This window comes from Mangifera indica, chromosome 6 (genome assembly GCF_011075055.1).
Source record: "Mangifera indica cultivar Alphonso chromosome 6, CATAS_Mindica_2.1, whole genome shotgun sequence".
NCBI lineage: Eukaryota > Viridiplantae > Streptophyta > Magnoliopsida > Sapindales > Anacardiaceae > Mangifera > Mangifera indica.
Genome location: NC_058142.1, coordinates 3,057,601 through 3,078,989, shown reverse-complemented (window position 1 = coordinate 3,078,989; position 21,389 = coordinate 3,057,601). Strand labels below are relative to the sequence as shown.

General features: G+C 35.1%; 5 protein-coding genes and 1 non-coding gene across 7 annotated transcripts; 3 read left to right on the top strand and 3 right to left on the bottom strand.

The window, feature by feature from the left end:
* Positions 1–760: 760 nt before the first annotated feature.
* Positions 761–3,684, bottom strand: LOC123219588. Its single transcript, XM_044641592.1, has 3 exons — positions 1,703–3,684; positions 1,300–1,390; positions 761–1,209 (listed from the first exon to the last, which is right to left on the bottom strand). Exons 1-3 carry the CDS (start codon positions 3,599–3,601, stop codon positions 1,019–1,021), a joined length of 2,181 nt encoding a protein of 726 aa, XP_044497527.1. The 5' UTR covers positions 3,602–3,684; the 3' UTR covers positions 761–1,018.
* A 4,005-nt stretch (positions 3,685–7,689) lies between these two features.
* LOC123218127 (E3 ubiquitin-protein ligase AIRP2-like) lies at positions 7,690–11,492 on the top strand. Its single transcript, XM_044639359.1, has 5 exons — positions 7,690–8,043; positions 9,041–9,191; positions 9,274–9,340; positions 9,455–9,689; positions 10,921–11,492. The coding sequence occupies exons 1-5, from the start codon at positions 7,964–7,966 to the stop codon at positions 11,129–11,131; spliced, it is 744 nt and encodes a 247-aa protein (XP_044495294.1). The 5' UTR covers positions 7,690–7,963; the 3' UTR covers positions 11,132–11,492.
* Positions 11,493–12,056: 564 nt separating this feature from the next.
* Positions 12,057–13,701, bottom strand: LOC123218522 (tetraspanin-19-like). The gene is made up of 6 exons (XM_044639992.1): positions 13,301–13,701; positions 13,062–13,161; positions 12,870–12,950; positions 12,677–12,781; positions 12,383–12,580; positions 12,057–12,267 (listed from the first exon to the last, which is right to left on the bottom strand). Exons 1-6 carry the CDS (start codon positions 13,465–13,467, stop codon positions 12,256–12,258), a joined length of 663 nt encoding a protein of 220 aa, XP_044495927.1. The 5' UTR covers positions 13,468–13,701; the 3' UTR covers positions 12,057–12,255.
* A 1,281-nt stretch (positions 13,702–14,982) lies between these two features.
* TRNAV-UAC lies at positions 14,983–15,055 on the top strand. Its single transcript has one exon. It is a non-coding gene; the product is annotated as a tRNA-Val (tRNA).
* A 135-nt stretch (positions 15,056–15,190) lies between these two features.
* Positions 15,191–16,952, top strand: LOC123218729 (protein-S-isoprenylcysteine O-methyltransferase B-like). 2 transcript variants are annotated; one of them, XM_044640315.1, is made up of 2 exons: positions 15,191–15,413; positions 15,725–16,952. In XM_044640315.1, the coding sequence occupies exon 2, from the start codon at positions 15,917–15,919 to the stop codon at positions 16,511–16,513; it is 597 nt and encodes a 198-aa protein (XP_044496250.1). In that variant the 5' UTR covers positions 15,191–15,413; positions 15,725–15,916; the 3' UTR covers positions 16,514–16,952. The 2 variants fall into 2 exon arrangements, with proteins under 2 accessions (XP_044496250.1, XP_044496251.1); XM_044640316.1 differs by having other exon boundaries at positions 15,673–16,952.
* A 443-nt stretch (positions 16,953–17,395) lies between these two features.
* LOC123218728 (elongation factor-like GTPase 1) lies at positions 17,396–21,122 on the bottom strand. Its single transcript, XM_044640313.1, has one exon. It carries the CDS (start codon positions 20,789–20,791, stop codon positions 17,693–17,695), a length of 3,099 nt encoding a protein of 1,032 aa, XP_044496248.1. The 5' UTR covers positions 20,792–21,122; the 3' UTR covers positions 17,396–17,692.
* Between the last annotated feature and the right edge of the window lie 267 nt (positions 21,123–21,389).

Here is a 21,389-nt window from a genome sequence, read left to right as displayed (position 1 = left end):
TTGATAAATACGGTAACCTCTTCATTTAAGGATGGATACAAACTGAGGCAAATCCGAACATTCATTGACTCGAGTTTAACTCGAATAAAAAATGGTTTGGCTTGAATTTGATTCAAGTTTATAACTTAAATATCATGACTCGAGTTTATGACTCAATAACAAAGTGACATTATTTTACTCAATAATAGATAAAATAATATCGTTTTGACAAATTGCTTAATATAATTTAAATCAAATAATGAGTCAAATCGAACCATTTTCGATTCATCAACCGAATTGAGTCAAACTCCTTCTAAATCTAATTTAACTCGAATTTAAAAATGAGTCAATTCTTTGGACTCAAACTTTGTTTGAATTCAAACTAAATGAATTTAAATAAAACTAAATCAAGTTAAACAGATTTTTGAGTTAATGTGAGCTCAATTTAAGCTCAACTCTACCCTCACTTAGATACTATAAATACAAAGAATTACCGTGAGAGGAGAGAGAGAGGCACACAAGTCAGAAGTCGACCCAGTGACGTAGGCACACAAATCCAATGTGATCAAACTGACACTTTGAACATCAACTTTATGTGGAGACTTGAGATTTGGGATACATCTTATTATTCTAAAATAAATGATGCAAGAAATCCGTTAAGTTGTTCCTGTCAACAGTTAATTCTACAATCAGCAAGTAAAAATCTGACTGCTTTGGTGATAATACACCCTGGAACAAATCGGCTCTTGCCAGTGACAGGTGCCTTTGGAACAAATGCAAATTTTCATATAAATTGATGGTAACAAAAGAAAAAAGATTCGTCCCATCTTCTTTTATTATACTGTTATTATTATACAAAGTTTTAAAAGTACAATGAATGGCAGGAAAAAATATCAGCCACATTCCATGCATTTTGTAAGGTGGAGTGGGCAAAAATACCATTGAAAGTGCAAAGCAAAACAAGGCTGGTAAGTGTAGATACAAACGGGGAATAATGAAAGATGAACCACTACACGGGATACTCTACTGTTAAAGGCCACTAAAAGTCACCGTAGTCAAGCTCAGACATACATGATAACAAGGCATCTCTTGCTTGAAGATTGCCAGAGTCCATATGCAGTGCATCTTCATATAGTCTCTTAGCTTGTTGCAGTAATTTCAACTTCTCTTTACTGTTGCTTGGCCGTAAGCGAGATCTTTGTTGCAACACAACAGCCCATCTGAATAGAGCTGAAATTTACAAAATTTTAGAGTCAAGTAGAATTTTGTACTTCTGCAGTAGTACATTCATTCACGATGTGAATGGGAAATTAGACATACCATCAGGCGCATAAACATTGCCTTTCGACATCATAGCATCAAATTTATCAATTGCAGCCAAGAATATTTTGTCAGCATCAAAAGCTGCTTCCTGAAAATTGGAAGACAGAAATAAGTTATTAACTTTATTAGGCAATATTTTACCTAAATTTCAATCCAGTCAAAGAAACTTAGTATCAACCAAATTGTGAGATAGACATTATAGCAACTATTAATTAAGTTTAAAAAAATCAATTCTCTAATCCTTACACCAGTAAGCTCAAATCAACTAAAGACTAGTGAGGCTCACTCAACCGGCTACCACAAGAATCAGTTAACTACAATTTTCAACCTGTGCCCTGTTCACAAGAAATATGTAGGAAATAACCATAAACAAGTAAATTTTGTCAATTGGTATGCTTACCGGTCCAATATCAGCAATGAGCTGTGCACGGAAGGAGAGAGCAAGGCCCCAATTATATAAGGCTTTCACATCATCACCATCAATTGACAATGCCAACTTATATTTTTTGCCAGCCTTCACAAGGAGTTCTTCACACTCTTCACATGCATCAACAAGAAGGGAGCCAATTCTATCTTTACTCACTAACTGATAATCAAGCCCCTTGAGTACTTTTTTCTGTTTCTTGCCAGATACAACATCACTTCTTGAAAGGAGACTTCTCAGCTCACGACTAATACGTAGTTTTAATTCTCCATGAAGGAGATAAGTGTTGCCCAACTGGCCCACAGCCAACAGACTCATGGGCTTCAAAGCTATGGCTTTGGAGAGTAACTTGGCAGACTTGCATAATATCATTTCCGCATGCTTGTTGTCCAGACTGCTCCTTATACACTCTTTGGCTTGTTTCAAGAAACCATTAGCTTCCATAAGATACCTATCGAATTCAATATCATCTGTAAACATAGACAATGAAGAGGAATTAACCTCACTCCCATGAGTAGAAAGGCGATCAACCTGATGGAAATCAACTCTGGGATTCACCCGCTCTTCTGTTAACTGGGGCCTATAAATAACATTTTCATACTTCTCTTGGTCATCAGAAGACCTATAAGCTCCACTAGATTTCCTTAGTTGGTGCTCTTGCACAAAGGAAACTTCACTTTCCATATAACTGACTCTAAAATCGACTGAGTCAAGCAAATTGTCACCTTCCATATGATTATTTATGCACTGCAATCTATTGTTCTTGTAACTATACTTTTCACTCTCAAAAACTCCATTGGCTTTTGTATTCATCTCCCCCAAACTCAATTTTTCATCTTGCAAATCCACCTTTTTTCCTCCATCCCAATCTTGAACTAATGCATTCTTATTTGAAGAATCTCGCAAAAATCTTGTATTACTTATTCCTTTATTATTGTCACTGGAATCATGAAACCTTGTTTTATCTCCAGGACTAAAATTATTTCCTTGATTTTGATCATTCATCGGATTCTCTGGTGTCCCTTGCTTTACATTATCTTTTACTTTGTTAGGCTTTGAATTAACCAATTTTTCTCCAGATAAACCCCCTATAAACTGCAACCAGTCAAACCCAACTTTACCGGCCTCTTTCCTCTTTTTACTTGATTTCTGATTCTCAACTAACACATCACTAGAATTCCCTGGATTTACCATATAAACCTCAACGACATTTCTAGCATTGGAAGCTAATAAATTCATAGATTCCATGACATTGAAATAATTTTCCAAATCTCTAATTGTGATCTTATTACAATCAATAGCTCTCTGTATATCCTTCTTCAAGTTACTAATATTACCATCTAACCCATCAAAAAAATCCATTAAACTCTTGAATTTCTCACTAGAAACCCTGAAAATTTCCTCTTTTGACCTCCTCTTACTAGCACTTCCTTCACTTAAACTCCCACCACGAACAAACCCCATTGAAAACCCAATAGCAAAAACCAAAACCGAAGCTGGAAACACGAGTATAGAAGAAACCCTAACCCTAGAAATAGCTAACGCACACACAAGTCCCAAAAGAAACATAAAAATGTGTTTTTTATCATTGACTCCGATGGAAAGCAAAAAATTATGCAACGGAGTTGACTCACCCGAACCGACCGAGTCACCAACCAGTCCCAAATCATCCCACCCGCCATAACTTGGTAATTCAGGTAACGACGAAGCTTTGATGGCAGAAAAATACAGGGTTTTGCGATATTGAAGCCATTTTGTTTGGAATTTTCTACTTTCCCGGGAATGGGATGGAAAACGGAAGAGAAACTTCGAAGATGAATTAAATAAAGGTTTAGAATAATTGTTAATGGAGTTTACAAATATTAAGTTTTTCATTGTGGGAGGAGATGATCGTACGGGCGATCTGTTTCTCTGTTACGTTGGAATGACCAAAGACAAGGTTCACAGATTTTCTTGTTTGACTCAGTGACTTTGAACTAAGAAGGGTTTTTTCGTCATTACATATTTAAGAGAAATGATTTATCTGGTTGGGCTATGAGATGCGCTTTTAGGCCCAAATTTTGCCAAATGTTATTGGCCTCAGTTGGACTTGGACTTTTTAATTTCATAAAAGTACCTTTTGGTTTTTGAAAGTACGAACTGATGCAAAGTTTGAGGTTTTTTTTCAAAATCACCCTTTGTGGTATAAAAATTTGTAGAAGACTCAAACATTCCTTAGGCTAAGGTAACCCAAAAAAAAAAAAACACATTCCTTAGGCTAGCATCTTTTCACTTTCCTTCACATATTAATAGGGTTGGATTCGAATCGAGTCAGTTTGAGCTCGATTCAGACGAGCCAAAATGAGTCGGCCCTAGCCAAGCTCGAGTTGCTCGTCAGATTTTTTAATTAAAAATTTTGATACAAAACGACGTCGTTTTAATAACAAAAAATGAACTGAACCGAATTCAAGTTTGACTTTCACGAGCTCAACCTCGAACTCGAGCTCAACTATATGTGAATCGAATCGAGTTCAAGCTCGATCCGGTTTGAATCCAACCCTACATATTAGTATGAAATGACCCTTTCATCACCGATGTGTATAACTCTCAAGATTGATATGTCCTTGACACAAGAAAAAAAAGAGAAGATGAGTAGAATTTCATATTCATTTGCTACTTAATATATCATATACATCATATTATACATTTGGATTAATGTCTCATACGTCTTAAGTATATATAGTAAATATCAATCAAATCTAAATGAAAGTTATTAAACAATTGTTAAGAACATCTTTAAGTACTCAAGGAGAATTAACGATGTTCTCTTTGTTCATGAAAGCTAGGATAAGTTTACTATAAAAGGATATATTGATACTAGTTTCCGACTAATAAAACTCTGTAACTAATTCCCCCATCAAAGCTAAGTACATTGCATTGTTAAATGTAGCTAAAGAAGTGGCCCAGATAAAAAAGTTTATAATAGAATTTGATAACAATGATGTCATTGCTTAGGCTAAGAGCCATGATCTCACAAATGGTTAAACATATTCTTAAATGGTTTCACCTTATTAAAAAAATTATTTAATGTGAAGTTGTTCAAATATGCAAAGTTAATCAGATAATAGTATAGTTGATTAATTAATAAAGTTTTTATTGCAACAAAAGCATAATAAACACACAACATGATTATGTTTTTTTTTTCCTTTTAATGAAGAATCTTATCTGAATAAGATCGTTCTTTCAGGATCGAATCAACCACATCGAGCAAGGTCAAACTTTGGTTCTAGTAACAAGTTCTATAGTTATTAAATTAAATAAGTTAAAAGTTTAATTTTAATATATCGTAAAAAAAGATTTGAATTTATATTCTCTTATACATAGAATTTCTTATTTTAATGTTTAAGCTACTTTGGGGGCTAATGCATTTTATGTTGATGGGTTGGTTTATTTTATTGAAAATCAGTATGTATTAACTTACAAGATTTAAAAAAGGCCAATGGACTTATTCTCACCCAAAGTTTGGTGTAAAGACAAATACATATTCACGGAATTTCAAAAACTCAAATATATACCCAAGATTTAGTTCTTTTTCACATACTCAAGAATTTTTTGTTGTGGTTAAGGGTAAAATTGTTATTTTACTAATAATTTAAAAATAAATAAAATTATATCTTATTTTCCTTATTCGGTTTGGAAAACTATCAATTTCTCCCTGTGACTAAGTTTTGTAAAATTTACTTTTCCTCTAGGGTAACAAATTTGACGAACGATAACCTCCCTCTCTAGCATTTCTCTCCCAATGGTGCTCTCTCTTGATGACACTTTCTCCTGCAACAACAAATCATATAGTCCTCTAAACGAAAGTTTTGTCTTTCGTTGTTGCAAGATAAAAAGTTATCAAGAGAGAAACATTGCAAAAGAAAGTTGTTGTTCGTCAGATATGTTTTTCTAACCCTAAGGAAAAAAAAAATTTTCAAAATTTTATTCATGAGATAATTTATTAATTTTACAAACTAAGAAAAAAAAAGATATAATTGATTTATTTTAATATTATTAATAAAAATAATAATTTTATTCTTAATTTAATAAAAAGTTTTTGAATATATAAAAATTTACTAAAATTTGAATAAATATTTGAATTTTTAAATTCAATCAGCTTGAATTTATCATTTTCACCAAACATGGATGGGATTACATCTTTTGGCCTTCTAGAAAATGATTGAGACATGATAAGGGAGTGTTACCATGTGGATTGGACAGCACAAGTCTGCCTCTTGATTAACCAAACCTTAACCGTACGGCCTTTTCTCCCACACTCTTACACATTCTGGTATATTCTTGTACATTGTTTTCAATTTTACCTATATATCCATATTCTTATTGTATACTATCATATATTATAATTGACTATTTAGTAAAAAACATAATTAACTCCATGATGTCATAAGTTTATATTTTTTGAAAAATAAAAATAGTTTGTTTTCTAAATTATATGGTAATAAGAGTGATTGGGTCCAGCATGGAGATAGATTATGACATGCTCATATGTGATATCAAAATATAGAGATTGCTTAGGAGACAAATTAGTGATTTAGTGATTCTGAATTAATGATACGTACATAGGGTTAGATTTTAACCAAATTTATTCGAGTTTGAGCTTAAGCTCGATTCGAACAAGCCCAAAATGAGCTAGTTCTATACGAGTTTGAGCTACTCACTAAATTTTTTAATTAAAAATTTTAATACAAAACGACATCGTTTTGATCAATATATATTAAAACGACGTAATTTTAATAACGAAAAATGAGCTGAACTGAATTCAAGTAGAGTCTGAGCTTGGCTTTCACGAGCTCGAGCTCAACTATATGTAAACCAAGTCAAACTCACTTCAGCTCGAGTTTGGCTTGACTCGAATCCACCCTTCTACGTAGATGATGTATCATTATGTGATTTAGTAATTCTAAATTAATGATACATTTTCTACGTACATAAATTATATATTAAAAACGTATACTTATAATATTGCTAAGTGATAATTAGAAACACAATACAAAGGAACTCTAAAATTAATTTACTTGAAAGATGAAACCAATTAATAGCTATATGATCTCTATTGATTTACATTGATTTGGATCCTATTATATGAAATTATTTTAGAGGTAATTGGAACCACCTTTTCCAATTATTATTTTAATCCTTTAAGATAGAAAACATAGGTGGCAATATGGTCAAAGCGAACTTAATCGTTTGAAAGTTGTTTGTATCTTAATTTGTTTTAGGTTAAGTTTTCAAAAATCTTGACGTAAAAGTTATTTAGCTTGTTGAAGCTCATGAACTTGGTCGAACCAATCTTAGACTAGGCTGGCTTAAGGCAATAAATTAGGGGTCAAAATTTCCAACCCTAATTCATTTTACTCTTTACCGCACACTTGCACTCATTTTGTTCGAAGTTTGAAATCCTAACTAATTCCATTGAACCCTTATAATTTATGTCCACTCTTGAACGTTAGCCCTGTTCATTGATTTCATATAGTTTGATCGAGATAATACTTATGTTCTTATTCATTTTTCTCCCTCTCTTTTGCTCTATTTTTCAATTTTTCTTTATTTTTAAAATTTCCCGAGATTTTTGTTGTTATATTTAGTTTAGTTTTATTTTTGTGAGTTGAGAATTTTTTACAATAGTATTGACAATTTTTTGCGAATGTGTTGAGAATTTTAGTTCTTGCATTAAGAATTTGTAACTGTAAATGCTTATTAGATATTTTTGCATACTTATTGACAATTCAATTGAATCGAATTCAAGCGAAAGAAAACCCTAGATTTTCAGGAATGCACTAGAAATAAAAGAAAAAGAGGGGGCAAACTTTGAAAGAATGATGAAAGCATGATAGCGTGGAAGAAAAGCTACCGAAAATAAAGGGTAGAAGTGGCTGACAAAACCAACCCTACATTCAGAAGTGGATAAGGTTGTTGTCACACAGCTCTACTCTTCTGCCTTTTTATTTATTCAACCAGCCCCACGACAACCCACCCTTCCACGTGTCACTCCCTCTCACTATCTTCTTGTCGCTCTCAAGAACCGAATTCCACCCACAATCCCGATGGCAAATGCTCTAAAACCAAAAGATCCCATTTCAACTTCACTCTTTTAAGACACCCTAATTCCTATACCCATTTTTATTTCCAAATTTTTGCTTTTATTTTTTTGATATTTGGGTTTGTCTGGGTTTCGTTTCTATTCTTTACTTGGAGATGTACGTGGGTTCCATGCGAAAGTCGTTTAAAGATTCTCTTAAAGTTCTTGAAGCCGATATTCAACATGCTAATACTCTGTATGTTTTCATTTTATTATTTTTTTTCACAATTTGTGCTCTGGGTGTGTGTAAAATTGATTTCTTTTTCTGGGATTTTGTTGTTTTTGTAAATGGTGCTTAATTTTCGGCTTCATAGATTGTCAGATTTTTGCTTTTGTTCTGGGATTATGATATTTATTTCAATTTGACTTTTTATTTTGACCCTTCTAAATGTGTATCACTTGACGATGTTCAATTCTAATTCTTTCTTCTTTCCTTAAATTTGTTCCCGCAAGTTAGATTTTTCCCCCTTAAATAATGTTTTTTTTTTCCCGGTACAGAGCTGTTATTCTTGCTGATTTTGAGTTACTTTTTGCTCTTGAGCATTGTTTATGTATGTGTTAACAGATTTTTTTTAATTAATAAAAAAATTTGAAGAGTGAGTGTTCATGTTTTTATATTCTTTTTTTGTTTGTACGGGTCTTTGGTTCTTGTTTTGTCAGAGTTGCTTTTTACTTTTGAGGGATGTTGATATTTTTCAATTAGAAAAGAGAGTTCAGTACTGCATTGCTTTAGATTTATTCTATATTTTATCAGTGTGCCGAGTGCTAGTATAGGTCATTTTCGTTATCTTGATAGATTGTACTCAGCTGACTTCACGTGGTCAAATGGGTTCCACTTGATAATGTTGTTGTTACATTGTATTGAGAGATGGACATTGAGGGTTATGCAATATCTTCTGGTCCTAGCTTGTAAATTATCCGCATTATCTGTTTTTTCCTATGTATCTTAGTAATTCAAGTAGAGCTGTAATTTTGATATTCAGTGTTAGCAACTAAAATGCTTAATGTGTACAATTAATGGCTGGCTAATTTTTTCAAGAAATCTAAAAATTTTAAGCTCTGTGAGGTGGGGGGTGTCTTCAAGTTGGATGATTTAAATGATAACTTCTTAACTCATATGTACATTGAGTTGTAGCTTTCTCAGGATAATTTTGATTCAGTTTGATTTACTTGTTCTTCAATGTGGGTTCCAGGGCATCGGATTTTCCGAGGGAGTATGATGGTCCTTGCCTTCAGATGAGAATGTCATACAGTCCAGCTGCACACTTGTTCCTGTTTTTAGTGCAGTGGACAGATTGCAACCTAGCTGGAGCCCTTGGACTGTTAAGAATACTAATTTACAAGGTTTTTTTTTTTTTTTTTGAAATTTCATTTTATCAATTATTTTTTTGATGACGGATATTTGCTGACTTTAGCAGTTTTGCAGGTTTATGTGGATGGAACAACCACCATGTCTACCCATGAAAGAAAAGCAAGCATCAGAGAGTTCTATGGTACATTTTCATGCATTCTGACTTTTTTTTTTTGTTGTTGTTTGGTTTCTAAATTAAGGAATGGTGGCCTTTTTCTTTTTGTTTTTACTGAAACAATATTCCTGCTCTGGTCAGCGGTAATTTATCCCTCTTTATTGCAACTCCAAAGAGGTGTTACAGATACAGAAGATAAGAAGCAGAAGGCTATGTGCATGGAAAGATACCGAAAAAGAGATGATGAGACTAACAGGCAACTTACAGATGTAGACATTGAAAGAGAAGAAGAATGTGGAATATGCATGGAGATGAATAGTAAGATCGTGTTGCCCAACTGCAATCATGCCATGTGCTTGAAATGTTACCATGAATGGTACGTCTTCTTTCTTTGGTTGTCTTGTTCTCTCTTTGGAGTTTCTGAAATATGAAAATAACTTGCATTGGATGATTATGAGATTTACTGTTATCTATTATGTAAATCACAATTAATTTACGTGAAGGTGTTACGGCTATCTCATTGAAGCTGAATTGTTTAGTTTTACATATATATGCACTATATCAATGTGAGTGTTGCTTAGTCAGGATTAAGGAAAGAAAGCATTGTTGCAAGTGATCTGAACTAGCAGCATTGTGTGAATTTCGTGAGGTGATACTAAATAATTAGTTTAGGTAATGGTTTTCTTCTTCAATGAATTTGCCATTTCTTTTGGTCAGTCTGTACCTTCAATTGCTATTTAAGAAGATGTGGCAACATTTTATTCTAATTTTTCATTGGATGCTGGATGCATAGACTTCGTCAGGAAATTTGGTGGCAACCAATATTAAGGTCTGCACATATTATTTTTTCTGCATTCATGCCATATTAAAGACTAAATTCTTGGTTGTTTATTTTTACTAATCTTTTTCTGACTTCGAAGAGCATTCTGAAAATATATGTAAGGCGGGACAGAATGATGTTAAAATAATTGCAAAAATAAAGTAACTATTCTTAAGAAGACAAAAGCTGTACAACTAAGTATGGTGAATATAGATGTGAAGCAATCTACAGAGGAGTCTAATTAGAATTCAACAGTTAGTCCTCTCCGTTTGAATTGAATCTGTCACCATCAAAACAATATAGACGTACCATCATTTTCCAGGTTTATTGAGTATGGTCGTAACTGTGTTTTTATTAAACATTTTCTATTTTAGGGTATATAGAGCAATCTGTCTATTCTCTAATGTTGCTACAGAATTTCTTTCTGAGTTCTTGTTGGCATTGTGATTGAATGTTATTGCTCTCTCAAATACCTAGAAATATGTTGCCTCTGTTGAACTTGTTATGTATATAATATTCTTTGTATCATTACCACCAGGTCGTCAAATTTGAGTTCTGGATGCTCTTTCTGTTGCTTATTTTATAGTCTGCATATGTGTGCATAGTTGGTACACAAAGGTGGCTGAAAAATTCAATTGATGAACTGGATATATTAGTTTTTGTAGTTTTTTTTTTCTCTATATAAATAATATTTTGGGGGTCTACCAAGTTTACAACCTTTATCTATCTATTTGTAACATTTTCATTGATTTGGTTGGGAACAAATATGTGTTGCCTTGAATTGCAGGCGAACAAGGTCGCAGTCATGCCCCTTTTGTCGTGACAGTCTGAAGCGAGTGAAATCTTGTGATCTCTGGGTATATACAGATAGCAGGGACATAATTGATATGGCAACGGTGACCCGGGAGAACCTTAAAAGGCTCTTCATGTATATAGACAAGTTGCCACTGGCTGTTCCCGATCACCTTTTTGATTCATATGATTCCCACCTGAGATAGGCAATGATGATAAGTACCACCATTCTGTTGCACTCAAACAAGTAATTTTCTCTCATTTCGTTTAGTTACATAAGGTCCGAAATTCATTCGGAGAAATGTAGGTAACAAAGAGCAGCAGTGACTTTCTTCCCACTTCTCTTAAGAAGAACCCAGCCTGAGATAGTTTATTTAGGAAGGGGTTCATGAAAAATTGTATTTAGTTCATTTGTACATGATTGTATAGCTTGAAGTTTGCTTACAAAAAGCTTTTCAACGTGCTCTGCTTCTTCTTTTATGGTGTTGAGCATCTGCTGTTGATTTGTACAAATTGTTAATGTCAGCCTCAAAGCTTTTTTTAAGTAAATGCTTGTTATTGGATTCATGCTACCAGTTTACCTACTAAAATGTTTTCTGTTTACTTGTTGCTTTAGAACATACTACTGTATAGTGCATTATAATAATGGATTTTATTAACCAGTATTTAAATTTTTTAAGTTAAATTGTTGCTTTTTTCATTTTGCAAAGGTGGGGCCTCGACTTTGAAAATCTGAGTTGTGGATTGGATATGTTAGAATTAGATATTTGAAAAACTCAAATGCTTTGGGTGTATATTTGAGTTTTTTAAAATTATTAGTAAGATTTTGTTAATAGACTAAACATTGGGTGCGGATAATTCTTTCGACCTAATAATAATTATATATATATATAAAATTATTAAAAAATGTTAATGGACTAAACATTTTTTATGGGATTCGGCTAAAAGATACTATTATAAGAATTCTTCATGTATACATGCTCCAGGCAAATTTTTTGTCTCTACTTCATACCAGCAATACGTTATAAAATGCATTATAAAAAAAAAAATTGAACCATGTTAGTTGGTGCTTTTCTATCTGCTAAAAGACACAATTTTGCTATCTCCTTATATGAAAAACTCAAGCTAAAGTTTTTCAGAAAGCTGGCAAAAGCCAAAGGAATGTGGCCTTTCATTCGGATCATATTCAAATAAACGAAATCTTTAACAAGAAACATCTAAATCTCATTGTCAACTTTTGCATTCAAACCAAAATTTACATTGTGCTGAATCTGCCATTCTAGTCATGGTTGCATCTCTGAATCTCTCATCCCCATAGTTTCTACTCCCTTCACTTGATTGCCTGCAAATGATAAGTAAAAACCCATGCACTTTATTCAGAAAATCACCTCAAAAGTTAGCTATGTGAAAGAATCCAAGAAATTAAAAGATCTGGGGAAGTAGGAGACGGATCTTACATTCCAAGGATATGTAGGCGGTTTAACTGGATTGTTCTTCTCTGGAAAGCAGGGATCACCAATGACAAATGCAGGCGGTTGAACTTGGTGATTTAGTAGGGGAAGTCTATGTGGAGGATATTCATCATCACTATCATAGTTGGAGCCTTGGTTTGATCTAAGAACTCTTAAAGCCATTGCCAAGAGTGTAGAAGATCCCTAGCAATTTCAGGGCAAAAACATTTAATCCGTTGTATCTCAAGATCACTTCTTTCTTAATCACAGATTCAGTATATCATAATAGAAATAGATTACCTGTGTTAAGATGACCCAAATACCTATCCATTTGAAGATATCAAAGTTCGACTTGACGAATTCTTTGAAATCATGGAACCTCCCCGTTGGATCATCAGGTAAATCCTGCTCATAAGTACCAAATTAAACCAATGAAATCAATTAACATTCTTGCTATAGATTACAATTCTTGAGCAAATGAAGTTAGACTTGCCTTCTCCCAGTCAGAATTTAGCAGTATATCCGCTACCATGGCACTCTCCAGAAGCAGAAGCAAAAAGATGACTACCACATACTTTGTTCGTTCAAGATCAACAAAAATTTCAAATATCCACTTGAGGGTCTCAACAGAAATAAAAAATGGTTTTATGTAAAGCTTTTGTTTAAAATTATTGAGGAAGGATACACAAGAAAGGCAAAATCCATTTGCACTATCAGCAGCAACATGACCAAGCCCTGCTATGAGGCAAAAGGAGACACCAATGCCAAGAAATGTGTATATAAACCTGCAATTTGTATATAATGTTGGTAAATACATAATCATCAACAGAGAGAAGGACCATCTCCAAGCGAAAAACTTGTCCGCCAATATTAAATCAAAAGTGGGAAGTTTGTAAAAACGGCAGAGAACAAGCTGAAGTTTACCATAGAGCAAATGACTTGAAATCATCAGGGGACGAATCATCCTTGTCTCTCTGCCAAACTCTGATCATCCATAACCCATAAAGGATCATGGCAATACCCACCATTCCCATTACCAAATTCACAGCCTTCAGGAATGACTGCAGGCAAGCCCTTGCAATGTTTGCCATTTCTTACGTCAACAACCAACAGCCAGCCGACAAGAAGAAGTTGGGGGGCTTTCTTTGTATGCTCTTTTTATTTGTTTGAAGTAACATGAAATTAAGGTAATATTGTGGTGATTTTCCTTGACGACTGCACTAATTAGTACAGCTTGGTATTCATGATTCGTTTCTTAAATTGTACTTTCCGAAATGTCTTTTCTTGGTAGGGGACGGGACAGAAAAGAATGGAATGGTTACAGGTATAACTTCGGATTGAGTGGAAGGAAATTTCTTGGAAACTCTGTGTGCGCGTTTTATTATTGCTTGGCTTGGCACTCTCTGCAGCCAAATTACAAGTGCCAACCTCACTCTGATTGTCCCTACATATTTGCACACGTAATAATCAAACTGTATATACTACCGTATATAAAAAGTTCAATTTTCATATGGTATATAATATATCATATATATATTTTAAAAAATAATAATAATAAAAATATAAATCTCATATTATCATATTAAAAAATATCATAAACATATTTTAAAATTTTAAAAGTTTTTACATACATTTTTATCATATCATCATTTTTTAGAAAAAAAAAATATATTAATCTATCTCAGTAATATGTGTCAGATCATATACATATGATATAATATATTATATTATATTAATTAAAAATATTTTATGATACGTATCATTTTTCTGTTACATTGTATTGTAAAATATTTATTAGGTCAAAGGACTATTTCCCACCCAAAGTATGGGTTTTTCTCAAGTTTTCCCCTATTAACTTTGAAAATACCATTTACCCACCCATGGACTGTTAAATTTAACGGAACCTAACCCCTGAAAAATTTATCTCATTTTTTCCCCTAAAATTTCAAAAACTAACAATTTTCCCAATCCAAGTTTTAAAAAACAGTGTTTTCCCCCTTAGAGTTTTCAATTTTTCATAGTTAGTTTTCCAACGTCGTTTCTTTCTCTCCGGCAACCTCCAAGCGACTCCTCTTCCTCTCCGGTGTGACCTCCTTTCGGTGATTATGCTAGGCACGATCGTTGACTCATCTTCGTCCAGAGACGAAGACGAGTTGTCTTCATTGACGACAGTTCCCAGGACAACCGCCAGAAAGAGGTCGTGCTCGAGAGGAAGAGAAGTGGCCTAGAGGTCGTCGGAGAGGAAGAAATGGTATCAAAAAACTAACTCAGAAAATTGAAAACCCTAGAGGGGAAAATTCAATTTTTTAAAACTTGGGTTAGAGAAAATTATTAGTTTTTAGGGTTTAGGGGCGAAAATAAAATCTAATTTAAGTTTATTTTTAATAATACAGATAAAATAACGATTTTATCTTTAAAATCGTTAATTTTAATAGGCCACAGGTGGGTAAATGATATTTTCAAAGTTAATAAGAGGAAACTTGAGAAAAGTGCATACTTTAGGTGGAAAATAGCCCTTTCGCCTATTTATTATGATATACATTGTGGATAGGATGCACATTTTCACATGAAGAGAATTTAAATTATTTACAAGCAACAGCTAGCAAGTTGCTGTGGTGTAGTGGTTATCACGTCAGTCTTACACACTGAAGATCCCCAGTTCGATCCTGGGCAGCAACATTCGAGATTACTTTTACCTTTTCGACGAAAATTAGTAAATTATCTCATTTTTTTTTTAATTTTACTGAAATAGTAAGTCATAAAGCCTATTGATTATTGACTTTTCAACTTGTGTCAATAAGTCATTGATCGGAGGTTAAAAATGGAATTATGGCTCGAAATTGACGCCGACTCAATTGGCAGAGATTAGTGGAAGACTGGAGTCTGTTAAGTGCTTGAGCCTGAATACCAATCGAAGGTATCCCACAAAACGCCGCTGTTTGGTTGATTTTGAAAAGTGTAAACAAAGCGAAGCATGGCAATTGTTTGTGTGTTTTGAAAGTTGACGTCTTTGGCGGAAGATTTATCGAACCACAAGGTCTGATCCTCTCTCTATTTGCGTTGTTCTCCTATTTGAATGGTTGATTGAATACTGATTCGTTTAAGTTAATATTTGATTCATCATGGTTTGATATAGATAAAGCTCATTCTTTTATTTTTCCAGCTATTTCTGTATGCCAGAAATAATATTTGATCCTTTATAAATGATTAGAAATTATAAAAATTTGGGCTTTAAATTTCTCTTTGTTAGGGGATGCCAATTTTGGATATTTGTTTGATATAAACTTTGTTTGCAGGGATCTTTTTTTTCCTAATTTACCCACTAAGTCGTTAAGCTATAAAATGCAGGAGATGTTGTGCATGAAGAAATTTGGGGTGATATTGAGACTCAAATTTCAGTGTTGATATTGAATTGTTTCGCATTCAACATGTCAAGTCTCGAGTTAAAATTCCAGTAACTTTGTTCGTCATTTTTCTGCACTGAGCTACCTGAGTGTGTCATAATCTAGTGGAAGAAAATTGACTCTTTGCTAGACGAGAATGATGGAAATTTTCAGTGATACAGCTTGCAGGCAGATATCTCAGATGTTCTTGGCAGTTTTGTTCTTTCATAGTTCTGAGTATGTTTTAGCAATTGCCTTTCATGGTAGTTCAAATGTTACTCTTAAATCACTTTTGATTAGCAAATACTATCTCTTGGCGATGGTGTTCTCAATGGTGGAGTACACGGCTGAATATTTTTTCTTTCCTGGCTGGAAGGAGTACTGGTGGATAAGCAATGTAGGCCTTGCAATGGTTTTAATTGGGGAAATCATTAGGAAAATGGCTATTATAACTGCTGGTCAAGCCTTCACACATTTAATTAAGATCTACCATGAGGAACACCACCAACTGGTTACTCATGGAGTCTATAGGTTTGTCCGCCATCCTGGATACTGCGGTTTCCTCATCTGGTCTGTTGGCACCCAGATAATGCTGTGTAATCCCATCTCCACAATTGGATTTGCAATTATTGTATGGAATTTTTTTCATGAGCGGATACCATATGAAGAATATTTCTTGAGACAGTTTTTTGGGTCACAGTATGATGAATATGCCAAGCGAGTTCCTTCTGGGGTGCCATTTGTAAAGTGGTAGTATAAGGTCATGTTGGCAGGGTAGCAACAGTCTTGCATACTCACCTTGCTTCATCAACAAAGTTTACTGCTGTTCTATTATAATAGAGGTGAACACCTATGATGCTGACAGATTGGTGGAGGTGAGAGTGACTCATTTTTTTCACCCCCTAGCTTTATACTCGGCTGAGAATGTACTATTGACATAGTGTTTATAAAGATATTTTGTTATGGTCAGGTGCACTGTGCACTGTTAAATTTTATCATTAGTCTTTTATCAGAAACTTATTAGACAGTTTACAAATGTCCATCCTTAGTAGTGTAATGTTTCTAGACTTCCAGATTTGTCATCTTTTTTGCTTGGGTTGGATATACCTATTAAACTTGTTATGGACTGTAAAAGAGCATTTTGTTATAAGTTTTGTCACCCATCTATCAGATTCATTTACAGTTGCTGAAAACATAGTTGTGATTGTATTTAGGTGACTGTGGACTTCACATTTGCTTAAACAAAAGAGTTTTTGGACACAAGTTGTCACTTCGTTTTGGTCTGTAAAGGGGCTGGAGAAGAATTAGTTTGATGTTACAGAACTTTCATCTGACAGGAGATTGGGTTGAATCTTTCCTAAATGTTGTTTACCAGTCCATTCAATCAAACTTTCATGAACTGTGCTTAAAGAGAAGCTATTGGCACCAAGGATCACCACAATGCTCATTTTCAGGTGTTTGATTATACAAACAATTTCTTTCTCTTCTTTATCTCTAAAATAACATGTAAATGGCTAAAAGCTCTTCACATAAACGGCTTTATTGTGCATTCGAAGCAAATGGAAGGTGTCTTCAATAATTAATCAAAGGAACAAAATTTTCAAGTCCTGTGAGACTTTAGAGAAATTACAGCAGCTAGAAATTAAAGTATAAAATTGTCATTTCCCAATATGTGAAGTTCCAATAATGCATAAAGTATGATCAAGACAATTCCAGAAACTTTTAGCCTCAATTACTCATTTAACAACAAATACAATATTCTAAGTACTGAGTTCCACTAAGCAAGTATTGAAGAGCCGCATGCATATTGAATGGAATTAGAAAAGGGCAAAAGGGAAAAAAAAAATCTGAATATCAATCACATTGAAAACGTAAATTTTCTTATACACCATAGCCTCCTCTCTGCAAAATTGATGTATACCGGGTTTAATTACTAAACATTACGACTCAAGGTCCTCTGCTTTGTTGCATGCTGCACTACTTTTTCTTCCACAGGGAGGCCCTTTCGTCGCCTCACAGCATCAATGAGCTTTCTTGCTGTATTGGGTAGCACACTAGAACCATCTCCAAACTCTTCAATTTCTTCTTCTGTTTTGGGCACAAAGAAAGGATCCTGGGGAAGTGCTTCCCAATGACTAAGGACAAGAAGGGCACTTGCAGCACCAGAAGTCCATCTCCTAAGCTCATCAGGGAAACCAAAACTTTCAGAGACTGGCAAATAAGCATGAACAGTGAAAAGTGGAGACCCTTCCTGCATTTCCTCCTTTAAGACTCGGGCTCGCCTTCGTGCAAGCACAGCATACATAGGGCCCAAATATTCAGTTGGGGTGTTCAACTCACAAAAATACATAGCCTCAACCAGCCGGGGTTTCTTCTGCAGCACTGCTGCTCTACAGGCATCTTTAACAGCCGTCATAACCTGCCCGGAGAAGATGCCATACTGCTCAGATTGTTGTAAAGATTCAGGCTCATCAACTTGTCCTGCCAAGGGAGAGATGTAAGCCTCAACAACAAATGCCAATCCCCACATTGGTTCATCACATAAGGGACCAGCTGCAGTAGCCAGCTGAAATCCAGAAACTATGCTGCTTTCAAGACTCTGTGCTTCTTGGCACAATGATGATGCTTGAGGACCTTCCAACAATGTCCCAGCCACTGAATTCGCATCACTATTGCCATCATTAGAGTTATCCACAAAGCCTAATCTCTCAGACACATGAGCAGAACCTCTTATAAGTACAGAGCAATCAGTATTCTTCTTTTTATAATCTGGCATGAAGAGGATGTTAGGACCAACATGCCTTGGACCAAGTGCCCAAATCCTTCTAAGAAACTTTTGCCACTTTGCTTTATATTTCTCCACTCGATCCTTGTCATTTTCATTCCCAGAGAAAATGTGATTCTCCACAGCATCCATTATGCGTCTTTTGAAAACTTCAATTGGATTATCTTCCTCATCAACTCTTGATCTCTGGGTTTCCAAGCTTTTACTGCTTTGCCCTCCAATAATACTACCAAGCAAATCAGCACACTCATCAAACACCTTAGTCACAGTAAGAGGAAGTTTCATGACTTGCACTCTAACAACACATCTGCCATTTGGAGTCATCTTCTCAACATAATCAGAGCTCCCACTTAATAATTTCAGATTCTCTAATGGATTACATGACTCATCCTCACCCTCAATTGTCTCTTTATAGGACACAAGAGGCGGAGAGACCTCCAAGCTTACCTTTGCAAACCTCTCCGTCAAATCCTTTATGCATCTTTCTAGATGAACCTCTCCTGCAGCAGCAAGCACATTTTCCCCTCTAGATGAAACAGTAACCTCTACAAATGGATCTGCACGATTCAAGAGCCTCAATCCTTTCATCAAAGCACCCATATCTGCTGGATCAGTTGGCTCAATAGCGACTTTTAAAGTGGGTGAAACCTGATATACCATACTTGAGAAAGGCCAACAGTTTCTAGTAGATGAAAGAGTTGCACTCTTCAATATATGCTGACCAAGGCCTCGGATAGCCACAACATTCCCTGCCTTGGCAGAGGCCACTGGTTTCAAGCCTTGACCCATCATTAGATATAAAGACTGTAGCTCAACTTCTTGTCTATGTTTCTGCACTGATTCCCCCTTTAATGGATCATATAAAGCTGACAGCACAAAAACCCTCTGGCCTGAATAAAGAACTCCACTAAAGATCCTAGCAAAGGCAAGGAAGCACTCATCTGATTCACCATTTCCGCCTTTCTCAGAGTAGTTATCCAAAATCTCCCCATTTGAACCTCGTTGAGGCAGCATTTTAATCGGGACAGCAAACATCTTGGAGACAAATGCAACACTTGGCGCTTCAGAGCTTGAATCACAGGCCTCAACTGACTTCCTCACAAGATCTGCCTCCATCAGCACACTTTTATCAACATCACCATCTAAAATCTCTCTCTTTGGCAGCAAACGTGAGACACGAAAAGATTGAGCAGAAACTGGGTCTGGCACACACTTCACTACCATTGACAAGACTGCATCAGACAAAGGAAGCCAATGGCTCATAACCGATTGAAGTACAGCTTTTGGATCCTTGTTCTGAAGCTCACGAGGGGGTATAGACAAATTAAATGATTTAATCACTTTCTCAAGGACTGCTTTATCGCTATCTGGCTCTAAAGCAGCATGGTAAACTTGCCACAACGGCTCAAGCACCAACTGTACAAACATAGGCCGTGCCTTACTCCCTGTGCCCATCCCCTTCTTCCCCACAATCATCTTAGTCTTTGGATTGAAATACCGAGGGCCCCACAAAGCCTTCTGCAATGCAGTGGCACTAGCTCCAAGCTTTGTAGCATAAAATTCAGCAAACTCACTAATGCTAAAACCCCATCCATCCAATGCACACACAAATGCTACGTTTCCCTTTTGGGGTTGAAAAGTATCTTCTTCATCATCCTCTATAAACTCTAGATTTTCATCACCCAACTTCTCGGATGGCCCCGCAAGTATAGAATCCACATCAGACAAATATTTTTCAGACTTATAGGCACTCATAATCCCATTAACCTCATGAACAATCCTCAACAACCTATTATAAGCTTCCATTGGACTCAACCTCAACTCACAAATCAACCTATCAATCTTATTAAGCACTAAACATGGTGTCAACTTCTCAATCCATGACTGACGCAAGACGGCGTGAGTCTGAATATGAACACCCTCAACAGCATCAACCAAAACCAAAGCACCATCACTCAAACGAGCAGCGGTCGAGACTTCACTACAGAAGTCCATATGACCAGGGGAGTCAATAAGGTTAATTAAATAGTGTTTATAATGAAGAGCAATTGAAGAGCTCTTCATTGTAATGGCACGCCTTTGTTCCTCATCAAGATAATCCATAAACCTAAGCTTTCCAGCTAGTTTTGGGTGGAGTACACCACCACCCGTGGCGGCAATTAGATGGTCAGCAAGTGTGGTTTTACCATGATCTACATGTGCTAATATGCATATGTTTCGAAGATTTCGTGTATCAGACTCACCCATATTAACCCAAAAACAAAAATTCTAACTACAAGGAATACTGATTACGTACCCTCAAATCGTTAAATTTTGTCAATACGGCGGCCGCAAGCAGATACTTGGGACTTGGCTTCGTTTCGGTTGTTTATATATAATGGCACTCCAACTCTTAAGAATACAGTCAACCACCGTTTTACCGACAACCCGAGTTTTACAGGTGCCGTGTTAGAATAAACGGTGTGAGGGCATAATTTTAGAGGAGTTATTACTCCTTGTTTAGATCGAATTGGGACTAAAACTGAACTTCAACTTGTTCTAGGTTTAGTGTTTAGTTGGAACAAGTCAAAATTAAATTAAGATAATCTAATCATCTTAAATTCACTGAATTACCAGAAAATCGTTACTAGATGGCCAAAAGATTTATTCCCACGTGAGAAAGTTTCATCTGTTATGTTTAAACACATTGAAAGTGTTATATTTCTATTAAAATTTATTGTTTAAATTAAAAATAAAAATATTAAAAAATTAAAATTTTATTTTATTTTCTTTCCTCTTAATTTAAAAATCTAATAATTTTTTTATTAAAAATTAAAAAAATAAGCATTTTTTTCTAGGGTTTTTT

What these genes read in the sequence shown, in the direction of transcription:
- LOC123218127 (XM_044639359.1), top strand. Translation starts at nt 7,964, where the DNA reads ATGTACGTGGGTTCCATGCGAAAGTCGTTTAAAGATTCTCTTAAAGTT. An exon ending in ATTCAACATGCTAATACTCT is followed by an intron (nt 8,044 to 9,040) that starts GTATGTTTTCAT and finishes TGTGGGTTCCAG; the next exon opens with GGCATCGGATTTTCCGAGGG. An exon ending in TAAGAATACTAATTTACAAG is followed by an intron (nt 9,192 to 9,273) that starts GTTTTTTTTTTT and finishes GCAGTTTTGCAG; the next exon opens with GTTTATGTGGATGGAACAAC.
- LOC123218728 (XM_044640313.1), bottom strand. Translation starts at nt 20,791, where the DNA reads ATGGGTGAGTCTGATACACGAAATCTTCGAAACATATGCATATTAGCA.
- LOC123219588 (XM_044641592.1), bottom strand. Translation starts at nt 3,601, where the DNA reads ATGAAAAACTTAATATTTGTAAACTCCATTAACAATTATTCTAAACCT. An exon ending in TCATTGCTGATATTGGACCG is followed by an intron (nt 1,391 to 1,702) that starts GTAAGCATACCA and finishes TCCAATTTTCAG; the next exon opens with GAAGCAGCTTTTGATGCTGA. An exon ending in CAATGTTTATGCGCCTGATG is followed by an intron (nt 1,210 to 1,299) that starts GTATGTCTAATT and finishes TGTAAATTTCAG; the next exon opens with CTCTATTCAGATGGGCTGTT.
- LOC123218729 (XM_044640315.1), top strand. Translation starts at nt 15,917, where the DNA reads ATGATGGAAATTTTCAGTGATACAGCTTGCAGGCAGATATCTCAGATG.
- LOC123218522 (XM_044639992.1), bottom strand. Translation starts at nt 13,467, where the DNA reads ATGGCAAACATTGCAAGGGCTTGCCTGCAGTCATTCCTGAAGGCTGTG. An exon ending in TTCAAGTCATTTGCTCTATG is followed by an intron (nt 13,162 to 13,300) that starts GTAAACTTCAGC and finishes TACAAATTGCAG; the next exon opens with GTTTATATACACATTTCTTG. An exon ending in TAAATTCTGACTGGGAGAAG is followed by an intron (nt 12,782 to 12,869) that starts GCAAGTCTAACT and finishes ACTTATGAGCAG; the next exon opens with GATTTACCTGATGATCCAAC.